The sequence below is a fragment of the Lissotriton vulgaris genome, chromosome 10 (assembly GCF_964263255.1).
Source record: "Lissotriton vulgaris chromosome 10, aLisVul1.2, whole genome shotgun sequence".
NCBI lineage: Eukaryota > Metazoa > Chordata > Amphibia > Caudata > Salamandridae > Lissotriton > Lissotriton vulgaris.
The window spans coordinates 261554270-261570532 of record NC_141698.1 but is presented as its reverse complement, the minus strand read 5'-3'; the positions used below and the strand labels follow the sequence as shown (position 1 = coordinate 261570532).

At 44.9% G+C, this 16263-nt stretch overlaps 1 protein-coding gene across 1 annotated transcript in view; it reads right to left on the bottom strand.

Moving 5' to 3' along the window:
• Positions 1 to 16263, bottom strand: part of LOC147685082 (SCO-spondin-like) — a 1395910-nt gene that overhangs the window by 1162990 nt on the left and 216657 nt on the right. The window contains exon 22 of the mRNA XM_086939757.1: positions 4255 to 4407. Within this exon, the coding sequence (XP_086795883.1) occupies positions 4255 to 4407 (153 nt within the window). The remainder of the gene's footprint in view (positions 1 to 4254; positions 4408 to 16263) is intronic.

Below are 16263 nucleotides of genomic sequence, written 5' to 3'. Positions count from 1 at the left end.
GGCCTAGGGACCAGTGCCAACAGGCAGTGCAAAGGCGTCGGTGTGACACGGAGTCCCGTCGTGGCCACTATGTGTTCTACTACGCTCGCCCAAAAGCTCTGGATTAGGGGCAAGTCCCAAGCCGTGTGCAGGAATCCCGCCCCTCCCACGCTCATCTGGGACAAGTATCACCCCTATCCGGGGAATAGCACTTCAATAAGATTGGAGTGAGGTAGGTGCAGGAGATTAAAGTGTTTTAATTTAAAGTGTGCGTTGCAAGATACCTTCCGTGTAAGGGCCCCAATTCGCTTACGTTGCCCCTGGTCGAGTGGTGTACCTAAGTCCGCTTCCCAGGCCGCCCACGTCGGTGGCACCGGCGGGGCCGAGTCCCGACGCATAGCATTATATATTGACAAATATCTTTAAGACAATTCTAATAATGGTCCCACCTAACAACTGGTCCCATGCGACCATTGTCCCCATCTTTAAAAAAGTCTCAAAGGGGAATCCATGGTGCTATTGCCCGATATCACTGATCAACTCAACTGCCAAAATAATGGGAAGAAATTTGTTGGAGCGCTTGCAAACTTTGGTGAGTGAGCATAATGCCTAGATTATCCATGGGTCTACAGAACTACGCCATACACTGAAAGAACTGCAGAGAAAACACACCACTGAGACACTCGCTGCGACTAATAAGGAAGAAATGTGGAAAAATAAAAATTAATTTTACGTATTTCCATCACTCACCAAGATGGTGACATGCTTCATCATCTGGGTCTCCTCTTTATAGTCACACTGGTGACCCTAAGGGCTGCAACCCTATCACAGTGAAGGGGAGCCTGAGGATGTTCATATATGATTCCTAGCAGATGAGAGGAGTGAAGTGTATGGGGACTGAGTGCAGTGCATAGGTGTAAAGTGAAGATTAAAATTGAGTTTATGAGAAACCACAATTTTATTATTGTTTCTCACAATTCAAATGAAAAACAGTGCAAGAAATAAAACATATAAGCCATCAGCAGTTTGGAACAGGACGACTCAATAGTGATAAAGCCCTCAGATAAGGGCGGTAATGTTGTTATCCAGAGTCATGAACAATACTGTAAGGAAGCCCTCTGCCAACTACAGGACCGTAATAACTATATGCCCACAACGGAACGCGAATACCAGGAAAGTATTCGGGATTACAACTCCCTTGTCGAACACTGGTATGGAAAAGGAATACTGAGCAGGGAGGAATACTTATTTCTACAGAACAAACAACCGAGACTACCGAGTTTTTATCACCTCCCAAAGATCCACAAACATGCCACGCAACCACCAGGGAGACCAATCGTGTCATCAATCGGTGGATTAACTGAAAAAATTTCGAAATTCATCGATTCATTCTTGGCCCCTTGGGTATCGCAGTTGAGCTCTTACACTAAGGACTCTAAAGACTTTTTAAGGCAAATACAAGATGTGGAATGGGAGGATGATTTATTGATGATCACTATGGACATCTCGAGCCTCTACACGAGCATTAGACATCATGATGGAGTTGCAGCAGTTAAGACTTTTTTGAATCTACGACCCGCCCGATACCTGGAGCATAGCAAAATGATTTTGGATTTTATATTCTTTTGTTTGAATAATAACATCTTTATTTTCCAAAATCAGAGGTACAGGCAAGTGAGGGGGACTGCGATGGGCACCTGCTTCGCCCCCAGCTACACAAATCTTTTCGTGGGCTGGTGGGAGAAGCAGGTGGCCTGGGCAGACGACAAAACCCCCTGGGTGGAGAATGTGATATGCTAAATAAGGTATATCGACGACCTCTTCCTAATTTGGAGGGGGTCTGAACTCTCAGCACAAGAGTACATTACGATTCTCAATCAAAATGATCTCAACCTGCAATTCACATATTCAATGAGTAAAAGAGAGGTCATCTTTTTAGATCTAAGGGTATTCGTTGAGTCAGGCACGATCCAAACCGCCCTCTATAGGAAAGAGACGGCGGGTAACTCTGTCCTCCACGGACGCAGTAGCCATCCGACCTCCCTGGTAAAAAGCATCCCCTACGGGGAACTGTTGAGGATTAAGCGCAACAGCTCCCTGGAGAGAGATTACGCAGAGGCCGCACAAAAAAGCGTGAAACGCTTCAGATCTCGCGGCTACTCTGCATTTACCCTCCAACAAGCTGAGAAGAAAGCAAGTCAAGTTAAGAGACATACCCTCTTACAGGACAAGAAGATTGAAACTCCCAAAGGTGGGAGTGGCATCATAAGACCTATTACAAATTACTCGGTGGCGGCGAACAAAGTGCGAGCCATCATGTCTAAAAATTGGGGAATCCTCCAATCAGACACTGTAATTGGAAAGGACCTACAAAAACATCCTATGATAACTTTTAGAAAAATAAGATCACTAAAAGACAGACTGGTCACTAGCCACCTATCAAAGGGAAAGTCCAAAGGAGAACTGCAGGCTATGCATGGCTCATATCCATGCGGGAAATGCAAGGCCTGCAGTAATAGCCATAGGGTATTGAGCTACCAGGTACCACACAAGGAATCCAAGATCAGAATTAACAAGTTTATTACTTGTTCAACCACATTTGTGGTATACTGCTTGAAGTGCCCCTGCGGACGGATGTACGTAGGGAGCACCACGAAAGCAGTTAAGCTCAGGATTTTAGAGCACCAACGGGCCATTGCTAACAAGGATGAAAGCTATCCGATGGCCCGGCACTTCGCAAGTCATCATAATAGTGATAGGACCCAACTTAGCTTCTTCAGCTTAGACTGCATCCCACAAGACATCAGGGGTGGAGATCTGAAACAAAGACTCAGGCGTTTGGAGTCACGATATATTATCGACCTCCAAACTAAGTCACCAGGAGGACTTAACGCAGGGGAAGAGCTATTATCACACCTATAAACACGATCCTCGAACCATGAACTGTGTCACTGTCTGTAGAAGATCTATACTTACATCTAAATGCTTTTAGAAATCATTTTGGTCTACAGTTCAACCCCCTTTTGATTTAATATGGTTATGCAAGTTTTGGTTATTCTAAATTGGAGTTTGATGAATATGGCCATCCAGGCCTTAATTATAATAATTATTGCATGGGGAACAGAACTTTGAATTGTTGACCAGCGCAGGAATATGTAGTCGAGCAATGGAATTGATGCTGATTTATGATTTTGAGTTGCAATTTGAACTGAATAATTGCCCATCCAGGGCTTAATGTTTGAATACAGATAATTTATTAGTTTAATCGATTGAGATATGATCAATTGTATAGCTGCATATGCATTGCTCGAGAAAATTCACTTTTGCACTGTAAATAGCGTTATTTCACCACTCTAAGATGGCGCTTTAATTTGCATTATGGTCCGTTTTTACTTTCAATTGTAATGCCTTTATTTACTTCCGCCTTCCCTTCGCCAGCTGACACTGACGAAGGCAAGTGCTGAAATGCGTCTGAGTTTTCATTGTTTGCGCAAAATAAACCTTATCTGGTTTAATCTCTGCTGTGAGTGCCGATTTGTTGCTGGTTGCAGGCCTGCGGAGCTTCAATATATATATATATATATATATATATATATATATATATATATATATATATATACAACATAAAAAAAAAATAGCATAAAACATATAAAAACATTACAAGTTTAAAATACATATAAGAAGGGAATTCTCAAATCACAATATAACTGATGCCCTCTTCTATAGAGCAAAAGTTGCAGTTAAAAAGCAAACCCTAACCGTTGACAGTGACTGGAGGAATCTATATATATATATATATATTCTTCCAGTCACTGTCAACTGTGAGGTTTTGCTTTTTAACTGCAGGTTCTATTCAGGAGAGGGCATCAATTATGTTGTGATTTGAGAATTCCCTTTTTAAGTTAAGCCTAGGAGTGCAAATGCGCTGTCTGGAAGACGTGGTGTAAGTAATTTACGGAGTGTAATCCCGCCTGCTGCTTGGGATTGGTTCACTCCTGTGCCCCTCTTGCTTGCAGGCTCCTCTTTGGTAGAAGCTCTGGGAACATCACTTCCGTTTATCGGGCAGCAGAACCGCCCAACTACAGTTTCCCTACACCGTGAGTGTTTCTATATTATTTTGGGAATTACTTCTTATTTTTCTGTTTGTGTCACACTGTAGGTGCTTATTTCTCGTACTGTGTGCCGCCCTTCATTTCATTATTATAGCGACTGCTTCAAGGGCGGCCTGCACAAAACTTTTATCTACATGGTAGTAGGTATAATGTGGAAACTTACCAATCTCCATTAGGCTAGTTGAAGACCCCGGCAGGGTAGTACAGTGACGTCCTCCATTTCGTGGTGGTATACATTCTCGACGACGGACTATGACACCTGTACAATCTTGTGAGCAATTCGACCATGTTGTCCAGGGTGTCCATTCTCCATCCACTGTGGGAGGCAAAAAAATGCAGAGATTAGAGGGGTTTAAACATGATAAAACACTACTAAGCCATGCATTCAACTTGATTGGCCTATGCCTTGACCTTCTTAAACACTCTTATATTTTCAGTACCACACTTGCTACATTACTGGCCTACAGCAACATCTGAACCGATCGACATATACAAATGTAATGACCTGTTTAGGACTTCATTCAATCATAAATATTACTCTACAGCATTATTGAGCCATCTCTAAAACGTTACTGAATAACTCTCACAAGTACACTGACTCACAGCAGCTGCACGTTTATTCAGCCACACCTGTAAGGCCCACAACTAGAACCTTGTTGATCAATGCTAGACCATACACATACACACCCCTAACTTTACTGAGCCACAGAAAAGGCTTGGCTGTTCAACCTCTCCAAAGCATTGAATTACAAAACACATTTTCTGAAAAGAAATTAAAACTTAACTGTGCAAGAAATATAGCCCTCTTAGCCTAACTTCAGACTTGACTGAGGATACATACCTGCAGATTTTGCACTGCACACATACAGTTTTATGACTCCATACGTTTTTGCCCCACAGACACAGACATTTTTCACACACACATACACAAACACCCACCCATACACACATGCATGCATACAACTTTAATGAGCTAAACTGGAAATGCTAATCATGCCTATTTCCTTACTGAACTATACCTTAACAACTCTATGGACCAGCTCTTTTGAATTTACTGATTAAGACAGACAACTTTACTTCAGCACACCAGGCACCCTTAATTGAATCACCTTCAGTTGAAATTACCCTTAAATTAATCTTCACTCCACCATCCCCAGAAATGTATTGTGCTAGCCATTTAATTTTGCTGGACTACAACTATCATTTTACTGAACCAACTTGCAACTATACTAAACCTCCTGCACAATACTGAATCTCACATAAATCATTAATGAGCCACACTTAGAACTTTGCTATCATATGAGTCAGAAATGGGCGTACTACTCCAACAACCTTAATGAAGAACTCCTACATTGTGTTTCATTCACATATATATTTCTACTGAGTCGAGCCGGAACTTTACTAACCAACATGCTTAAGATGACTTCCTCAGACCCAAACCATTATTAAATCAAACCTCCAATTTTAGTAAACCATATCAAACATGTCAATGACCTACATCTCCAACTTCACTGTACCACATGTGTAAATGTACTGACCTTCATTTTTTATTTGGTTGAACGCGAAGTACAGTTTAGGTGAATAACATGTTTCATCCATATTTACAAACTTACTATTCTGCTGAGCTCCCCATCACCTATGCTAACCAAAACCCAAAAGTTTACTACCTAAAGTTATATAGACACAAATATATAACTTTCTTGAACCACGCCTACGTTATGTGTCCGTACCTACAATTGTACAGATCGCCAAATTTGTATACAACTATTGAACACATTTGACAAGTCTACTTAAACACACCCAAAATATCACTGAAAGGCATCTTCAAATTTGCTGCACCACTTATGAAAAATGTACTGAACAACAGTCACTACTCTACTAACAATAACTACAGTATTTTTTATTTGCCCAGAAAACATTATGGGGGCAACCTTCACCTTCAATTATCTGTCATCCCTAGAAATGTATTGAGGTCACATATAACCTTACTCATACCCCACCTACCACTTTAATAACACACATTTACAATTTACAACTTTACACAATCATCACTAAAAAGTGACCAAACCTCACTAAGGCAACTAATAAAACACAACTATGGTTAAATCCAGACATCCCCTTGACGCATATGATTCTAAAAGATTGTCTCTCTAGGGATAATTCATTGGCTATACCTTGGTTGAAATACTTAAAGACGAGGTTTTTGAGCCCAGGTCCGGTTGAGCTATTTGAAACCCCTGATTGTATCTCCAAGAAGGACGTGGAGGCAATTAAAACGGCAGTCCTCATGGAAAGGAGAACATTGTGGAGAGCCACAGGGGTTCAGAGATCGAGTGTCAGAACATATGTTATGTTAAAAACAACCCCATTTATTGAACCTTATTTAATGGGCTCACTAACATCTTATGAGAAATTTTTATTAACTAGATTTCGAATTAACTAGTTTTACTATCTGCTTGTTAGACGACAAAGAACTGTTTTTAATAAAGAAGCAGCTCCCTGCGGCTGCGACGGAAAGTCTCCGCAGGGCATGCTGCATTTTATGTTTTTATGTAAATTTTACGAATTTCCCCGCAAGCGCTATCTGCTACATCTTTTAAAGAAATTTAATTTTAATCAGATCAGACCTGCCATGATGTATCTACAATTATTACATAGCAACAGCATTCTCTTTGTATTAGAATTCCTGAAATCAACCCTAAAGTACAGAAAATGCTTGGACTGTTAAGGAACTTTATCAAATATTCTTCTGTATTTATATATTTTATTATATTACGTATTGATATAAATTGCTGCTAATTTTGTAACATTGTATCTTGGTAATGACTTTTTCTGTTTTCTTTTCAATGAACTATGGATGCTGTATATTGTACTTTTATGGTTTGCAAATTAAACGGAAATAAAGTTTTTATTGATTGATTGAAAACACAACTACAAAACTTTAGAAAACCGTTATTACAGCCTGAGTTAATCAAACCAGTTATGTTTTTAGAATATTAAATGTATATGTTTCTATGCTTTCTTTTTGCCCTTACTTACCACCCTCAACAATAGCTAAATTACCCATTTACTGTGCTGAGCTGTAGCTTAAATAGCCAGGGGGCAAAGGGTATCCCCTCAGCCTCTGAGCATACTGGTTGATCGTAATGCCCCCTGACGTTTGTCCCAGGAGGCAGCATTAAAAAATATGGATGCGATAACGACTTATAGGAAAACAATTCATTTGAAAACTAAGGCAGAGGCTTGTTACAGTTAAGTTTAATTTTGCAAATAAATTGCTGCTTTTCAAATGTAAATGCATTGTCATTCATTTTGTTCTTGACTCGTTTGCAGCTGCTTGCCTTTCGTGTCAGGTTATGTTATTTTTGTGCATATTGTGCAAGAAAAGAAACGGCAATGGTAGATGTGTGTGCGTCCTTTACCTGAGGGATAGCTCTTGCACCCATCTACTCTAGTGTAAAAGTGAAATAGTGGTACATTTAACAGCACCCTCTGAAAAACTCAGCTGGTTTACATTTCCCGGCACCATAGTGTGATTAAATAATTCAGAGTCTAAACTAATGTGTAAAACATGCACTCAAGCCAACAATTCATTTTTAATGTTTGTATGTATGTGCCTATGTGCCCTGGTTGGAGCATCTTTCTTCTGAAGACTGGTGGGTGTTTCAATTGTCGCATCATTGATCGAATCGATGGACTGAGAGGCACCCCCACCCGCGCCTAGGGTAGAGTGGCCTTTAGTGGGAATTCTGGGCCTGAAGGAACGGTTTCGTTTCCTCAGAATTAGTCATGGGGAGGGTCACAAGGTAATGCGAGATAACAGGGAGGTTCGTCTGGCATCCCGCCCAGAAGCCCATAAAAATGCGGGTCTCGAGGGAGTAGTCCTCTTTATCCTCTTGCCTCTGGTGGTTGGTCGGAAAGGTGCAGCCGGAGCAGTTGGTGTGGAGTGGGCTGACGGGCCTGGCGGCGCTGGTGGTGATTCTCAAGTTGAGGGGCCTCGCAGCATAGCTGGGGGATGAGGAAACTAGGTGGGACTTATACTGAAAATACTGGGTAATGGCGGAATGGTTAGGGACGCGGAACGGGTGTTGCTAATTAGGAATTGCGTGATTGTAGGGGGGAGCCTGCGGGGCGAAAGGAGTAATCCCAGAGATGCGTGTGAAGCGCAGAGATGAATCGCGGGTGCTGGGAACATGTGGCGCTCGAAGGGGGATGGCTGTGGAGCGCTCGTAAAGTGAGCGGGGTGAGGGCGAAACACCACCACACTAGGCTATCAGTGGAAGTGAAGGACGATTTGGTCATGTGGAGAGATTTCTTGGAGTGTTTCAATGGATCGGTGATATTGCAACAGCCGGCACAGGCCAACGGTGAGCTAGAGCTTTACACTGATGCAGCGGGCAGTGTCGGCTTCGGAGCAGTGCTAGGATCAAGGTGGTGTATGCAGCATTGGCCAGCGGATTTGGACAGGACGGGGTTGGTCCGTAATATCACATTCCTAGAGTTATTTCCCATAAGATATGGGGCTAGAAAACAAACAAATTGTGTTTTGGTCGGACAGCCAAAGGGCAAAATGCCCGTGGGTACTCCGTTTGCTGAAAGAGATGGTGCGGGGTTGCCTCAGGCGTAATGTGCATTTTACTGCCAAACATGTACCAGGTGTAGAAAACACAGTAGCTGACTCCCTGTCTCGTTTTAAGTTGACAGAATTCAGAGCGCGATGGCCACAAGCAGACATTCAGATGACGGCCTTCCCGGAAAGCCTGTGGAAGTTTGGTTCCCCGTTGCTTCTGACCTCATAGCGGCTTCTGTTGCGCCCAAGACTAAGAGTAGGTATGAGAAGACATGGCAGGTATAGCAAGCAGTCCTGCAGAGAAAAAGGGGTGCAGAGAAATTTATACCGCAGGGAGTGCTGTTGTTCATAGTTCGATAGAGAGAGAATGGAAGGTCCCAGACTTTGGTCCGCAGACAGTTGTCTGCAATTGCCTTCTTTGCAGGAATAAAAGGGGTAGCAGATCCCACTAAAGACCTCAGAGTTAGAAGGGCCATAAAAGGTTGGGAACAGCTGGCTCCAAGGGTGAAGGATAACAGGAGACCTATAGACCTAGGTTGGTGAATATCATGGGGGTGTTAACGCAGGTGTGTATGTCACTTTTTTTTGCTGAGATTAGCAAATTCTTTAGCCTTTTTTGGGGCTTTCCGGATATCGGAGCTTGTACCAAGTTCTAAGGTGGACAGACAAGGGGGAATCGCCTTGGTAGTGGTGGCCGCTGAATTACTGCAAGTGAGAGTGAGAAGGTCAAAAACGGACCCGCTGGGAAAAGGTGTGTGGGTACAGCTAAGAGCTGTTCAGGGGGAATGTTATTGCCCGGTGGTGCTGATTGAGAAGTTCCTGCAGATGAGACCTGGGTGCGGAGATGATAGGCTTCTTGTATATGCAGATGGAACACCTCTGACGAGATTTCTGTTCACCTGATTATGTAAGCGCGCGCTGGAACTGTTGGGCGAGGAGACTGCTCATTTCACATCACATTCATTTCGTATTGGGGCTGCCACTACAGCAGCTAAATTGGGACTCTCATCGGAAGCAATCAAGAAGGTGGGCAGGTGGAGTTCATCGTGTTTTGAGCGCTATGTAAGACCGCAGCTGGTGTAGGTAGGGGTCTGGACTTTGGCGGTTTTGTAATTATGCACCTCTTTCTCTTTCTATTTCTTTTTGGTCTCGCAAGCAGTGGTGGCAAGTCAGTGGACACAAGTATGCTGGTGTGGAGATGCGGTCATACTCAGAGCAGGGAAATGGTTCAGCGAGTCCAGGGAGGAGAGGACACAAAGGGCCATGGGAGCCGGTCATATTGGATAGGGATTGATGGGCAACGTGTGGAGGATATCACAGCCCATTTGCAGAGTGCGCCATCTACAAAGGTTTGCCTATTCCGGATGTGCTGGTGATTCACTCGGGGGCCGAAAGCATGATCCCAGGGGGCAGGAGGGGAGTGAAGGAGGCCCTGTTCTCTACATTCACATGGATCAGGAGGGTCTTACCAGACACTACTATATTTTAGTCGGTGGTACTCACTCGTAGAGTTTGGGGTGGCGACACACCATCAGCCACAGTGAACACGTCGTTGAGAAAGATGAATCGTGAGGTAGAAAAATTGTTGAGAGGGTCACAGATATGTTTTATCAGGCATAGCCTGATGCAGACATTGAACTCGGATTGGTATCGGGCAGAGGGGGTACATGTGTCCAGAGCAGGGTTGGAAGTCTTCGTCCAAACCATTCTGGGGGCCATTGCGTTACATCTGGAAAGTGTAGCAATGCCTTAGCGAGGAAGCAGTTGTTGGGGGGAGGTCAAGAGCGCCAGTTGGCTTCTTGCCCTGTGGCGGGGTCCCGGACAAGAGAAAGGCCGGGGACTTTTTTTGGACGGAAACTGGATGACCCTGCAGCAGGGAGGCAGTCATTGGGGCTCTGGGCTGGCGGGAGAGGGGGCTGTCCTGCTGGTGGTCCTGGACTCTCTGGCCCTACCCTAGTAGCCGGTGCTTGGAGGCTCTGTTGGCCGCGTCTAAAGGTTAGACGACAGATTGTTACCTCAAATGGAAATAGTGGAAAAAGGGGTTGTGTTGTGTCCTGCTGGTACAACACGCCTCAAGAGATGCCGAATTGTAAATACATGGTAACCTGTGGCGCATATGTATGAAGCGCATCATTATGTGTGGATTTCATAAAATGGTCAATGTTGAAGGTTTTATCAACAAATAAAGATGGTGTTTTGGACAACTAACAAAAGCTACGCAGTAGACACCATTCACTTGTAAAGTGTCTTTAAGGGGGAAGGGCGATCGAAGTGTTGAAGACGAATGGCACGCGATCTCCCCACTGTGAAACAGAGCTTTTATGTTTCCAATGTTCATGTAGGAGAAATTCAGTCTCTCACACACATGCACTCATATGGATATTTTCTAAAACTAGACAAACCATCTAATCCAGTGTTTCCTTGAAGAGTCTTTTTCCTCCTCTGGCACTAAAACCCACCTCTACCATTGGAATGTAATCATTCATAAAATGGCAGATAATAAAAAATACAATGTTTGAGCCATACCTTTAATATTAGAAAACCACTCCTGTGTCTTTACTGACACGCTCAGCCAAAAAGCTACTAATAAAACCTAGAACTATACTGATCACCAGTCACCAAGTAACTGAACCACGCCAGCAAATTTACTTACCCATATCGATAAACGTAACAAACATACCCTAACTCATTGCTAGACAAGTATTGAAATATTACCAATTGACACCATTAGCCTATTTAATCACCTCTAAAGTTTGCAGAACCATGGAGAGCATGCAGTCGGACGCACGCAAGATAGCCACCATATAGTGGTGCTACCGTTCAATGGTCCGGTTTAACCTTCTCCTCACCGACCGGAGTGGCTTCCTGCCTCATTAAATGGAGGCCCTTCTCTAGTAAATATGAGAAGACTTTGATGTCTCTGACTTCTCTTCTAAATATGAGAAGACATTTACAAATGTAGGTCAGTACATTTACCATTCGGAGTGCTGTTTGCTTGTTATTTCTCTTCCTTCCTGTCACAGGGTCAAGACATGTCCCGTAACGGACTCTCGATCTCGCTTTCAGGACTAGTCCGGGCCCTTTAAGGATGGCTTGGACTTCCCGGACTGGAACTCCGCCCCTATGATGGAGGAGTCCGCAGGCCTATCAGAGTCGGGCAGGGGGAGGACAAAGGCGGACCCGGAAGACGCGAAGTTGTGGATGGTGCGGCGTGAGTCGGAGACGGGAAGCCGAAGAGAAACCACCCACCTTGGAGGACTGGACGCAGAGGACGCCGGAGGAGTGTGACTCGCCCCAGGAGTGACGGCCCAAGCTGAAGACGGGGAAACCGGTATCCGCAAGCTGGATCGGGAGAATGAACCGGAGGCGACATCACAGGAGAAGCCAGGAGGCCAACGTCCCCATGAATCGCCCAGCCACGCGCAGGAAGATGGGTGGCTATACCAGGTATGGAAACGCTTGCGTACCTTGTTAACCTTTAAATGAGCAGGGACCGAGGGGGGAGGGAGGGACTCGACCGGGCACTGAGGACTTTGAGCACAGCACCCTACACTTTCCGGGTATACTCGCTCTTGGATGTCAGGTGACGGTATTTTTGCCTTCCTCACGTGTGTTACCCTCACTCCCTTTCCCCAAGTCTTGAGATAACGTGCTGTGAGCTACGGCCACGTTTCTTTTCCTTTTGTTTTGGGTTCGAGCGAGACGGGCTGAAGAGGAGGACTACACCAGCCCAAGAACCGGAAGCTACCCCCCTTCCCCACAAGAACCTTTGCCTTATGGACACAAGTTAAACTTAGGTCGTTCATTGTAGAACCACCCAATAAAACAGTGATATTGCACTTCTGTGTTGGCTCCTTCCCTCCTTGTGAACCCTTACGTTACACTTCCCTTTTTTAAAACATTTTTTATTGCCAGAGCGCATCTGAACTGCCTGAAGAATGCTTGCTGACAGAAACAGGAGTGTTTTTTTTGTCTGAGCTGTTTCAATGCCTTGACTGCATTTCATTTCCTCTTAGCAAGCTGGGATACATTTAAGGAACTGATTTTTCTCACTGGCCCTTTGGCTTGTTTTCGTTTTCTTTCTTTTTTTACACTATTGCCTGAGAAGCCTGCTGTGTCAGTGGGAGAGCATGTGGTGCAGAATCCTTCTAAAAGGGCCACAAAGTAACTCTCTGGTCAACCTGGATTTTTGGTAAACTCATTCGCACCTAACCTGTTCCATCGTTGTTGGGGTCACTTCCTCAATAGTTTGAACTTCGGCTGATTCTAGAGACTTTTGTGCATCACTTCATCAGCAAAACTATTCCTCATTACTGAGTTAAGCTTCTCCTGGCATCGTAAAACTTTTGCTAATTTAACTTCATCTCAAGAGCATTGGTTTTTATCGTAACTCTTGCTCTGTCTGCGCCCAACCTTTTTCCTCCTTATTTAATCACCATGGCATAAGAATGGATGTCAAGGCAACTCATCCTCATATGCCCGCAAGTAGGGCGTGGGGTGGAAGCAAGCACCTCAAAAAAGACCCAGCTTCTCCTCGGAAGTCATACCTCCCAATTACTGTGGAGGATTTGATGGACAAACTGAAAATGCTGAACCCACTTAAATTAGAAACAGCCACTACTCTTGAGCGAAATGTTTATAAGTGGTCCTCTCTTAATGCCAGGGTTTCTGCTATTGAGTCTCATCAACTGAATTTTGAGATACATCATTAAAAGTCACTGCCATTGCCAAAGAACTCAAGGCTCTAAAAGGCACACAGAGGGTTTAAAAAATCGCAATCGCCAGACTAATCTATATATTTATCGAATACCAGAGGGGGAAGAGGGAGGTGACATGATTACTTTTCTTCAAATAAACCTGCCTAAAATAATGGGTCTTGGTAGTAGTTCTCCTCTGAACATTCAAAGAGCTCACCGCCTGGGGCCAAAAGTCTATAATGCCAGCTCTGCTCCCAGAACAAAAGATGGTCCCTGAATCATTAAGTATAAGGAGAGGAAGGCAGGTTACTATATATAAAACAACAGAGAACCTCTCCTTAACATATAATTCTAGAGCAGGTAGTACCTCAACTTTCAGCAATACATTGTTCCTCAAGACATTAATTCATATTAAAAAAAAATATATTTATCAGAAATGTTTTTTGTATGTTCATTTCTTTATGCAAATAACGTCAACATAATTTCATTTGTGAGCCCAAAAACCAGGGTTCTCAATGGAACTCAAACCATGCACTCGATCAACATCAAACATACCGCTACATTCATACCATACACTCTCATACTGTCAAACATACCTAACCAAGATGACAGATATCAAAAATACATTACATTAATACACGTTTCGGAGGGGGGTCCACAAACCCCAATTTCCATCGTCAGGGCGCAGCTGGTCAATTGAACATTGGTAATTCAAGAGTTTCCAATGTTTTTTTTTAATCCGTAGTGCACAGTGGGCTCTATATAATAATGTTCCAGACTTTTATTAAATAGATCGTAGGGGGAGCAAAGGCCTCTCAAAACAATGCCAGAAGGGGAGTCAGAGGTACTGAAAGTATGATACACCGAAAGAGAACCAAGTTTAAATAATAAAGTATAAGGTCCTCTGGCTGTGAACACCCTCTACGACAGTAGAGACGGACACTGTATATATCAAGCAATGGAATAGCTATAAATACGTCAATTAGTCATAAACGATCCGGGGGCTGAGTGGGGCTACACTTTAACAATGCATGCTTTCAGTTACCCCAAAATGAAGAAGTTATCCCATCCGTGGACCTAGAAGCACCTTTCAGTGCTCTGGCACCGGTTCCTGGCTCGTACTTTTATGCATGGAGTGGGATCATAGCTCTCACGAACACCCAGATTCAGAACCTTGTGAAATTGTTTGTTAAAGTGTAGCCCCGCTCAGCGCCCGGATCGTTTTTGACTAAATGACGTATTTATAGCTATTCCATTGCTTGATATATACATTGTCCGTCTCTACTGTCGTAGAGGGTGTTCACAGCCAGAGGACCGTTTACTTTATTATTTGATCTTGGTTCTCTTTTGGTGTACAATACTTTCAGTACCTCTGACTCCACTTCCGGCATCGTTTTGAGAGACCTTTGCTCTCCCTACGATCTATTTATTAAAAGTCCAGAGCATTATTATATAGAACCCACTGTGCATTACGGATAAAAAAAACATTGGAAACTCTTGAATTACCAATCTTTCAATGTTCAATTGACCAGCTGCACCCTGACGAAGGAAATTGGGATTTGTGGACCCCCCTCTGAAACACGCGTTGGCGCCTTTTCTTCTTATGTTATGTTTTTACCATTGTATTAATGTAATGTATTTTTGATATATGTCATCTTGGTTAGTTATGTTTGACAGTATGAGAGTGTATGGAATGAATGTAGCGGTATGTTTGATGTTGATTGAGTGCATGGTTTGAGTTCCATTAAGAACCCTGGTTTTTGGGCTCACTCACAAAATTATGTTGATGTTATTTGTTTAAACTAATGAACATACAAAAAATATTCTTAATAAATAAAAGAAAACTTTTATATGAATTAATGTCTTAACACCAAAGACCAAAGACTCGCCTGGGACCGGAGCAGAGAGGAGAACGGCGGCGCACCGGGTGACAGCGCGTAAACTCGCACTACAATCCCCAGCAGCCCCTGGGGCGGGAGCACGACGCTGACGCCTAGAGAGCGCCCGGAGGCGCCTGTTAAAAGGCTGACCCCCCGGGAGCCCAGTGGGGGAACACCAAAGACCAAAGACTCGCCTGGGACCGGAGCAGAGAGGAGAACGGCGGTGCACCGGGTGACAGCGCGAAAACGCGCACTACAATCCCCAGCAGCCCCTGGGGCGGGAGCACGACGCTGACGCCTGGAGAGCGCCCGGAGGCGCCTGTTAAAAGGCTGACCCCCCGGGAGCCCAGTGGGGGAACACCAAAGACCAAAGACTCGCCTGGGACCGGAGCAGAGAGGAGAACGGCGGCGCACCGGGTGACAGCGCGAAAACGCGCACTACAATCCCCAGCAGCCCCTGGGGCGGGAGCACGACGCTGACGCCTAGAGAGCGCCCGGAGGCGCCTGTTAAAAGGCTGACCCCCCGGGAGCCCAGTGGGGGAACACCAAAGACCAAAGACTCGCCTGGGACCGGAGCAGAGAGGAGAACGGCGGCGCACCGGGTGACAGCGCGTAAACGCGCACTACAATCCCCAGCAGCCCCTGGGGCGGGAGCACAACGCTGACGCCTAGAGAGCGCCCGGAGGCGCCTGTTAAAAGGCTGAACCCCCGGGAGCCCAGTGGGGGAACACCAAAGACTCGCCTGGGACCGGAGCAGAGAGGAGAACGGCGGCGCACCGGGTGACAGCGCGTAAACGCGCACTACAATCCCCAGCAGCCCCTGGGGCGGGAGCACGACGCTGACGCCTAGAGAGCGCCCGGAGGCGCCTGTTAAAAGGCTGAACACCCGGGAGCCCAGTGGGGGAACACCAAAGACCAAAGACTCGCCTGGGACCGGAGCAGAGAGGAGAACGGCGGCGCACCGGGTGACAGCGCGAAAACGCGCACTACAATCCCCAGCAGCCCCTGGGGCGGGAGCACGACGC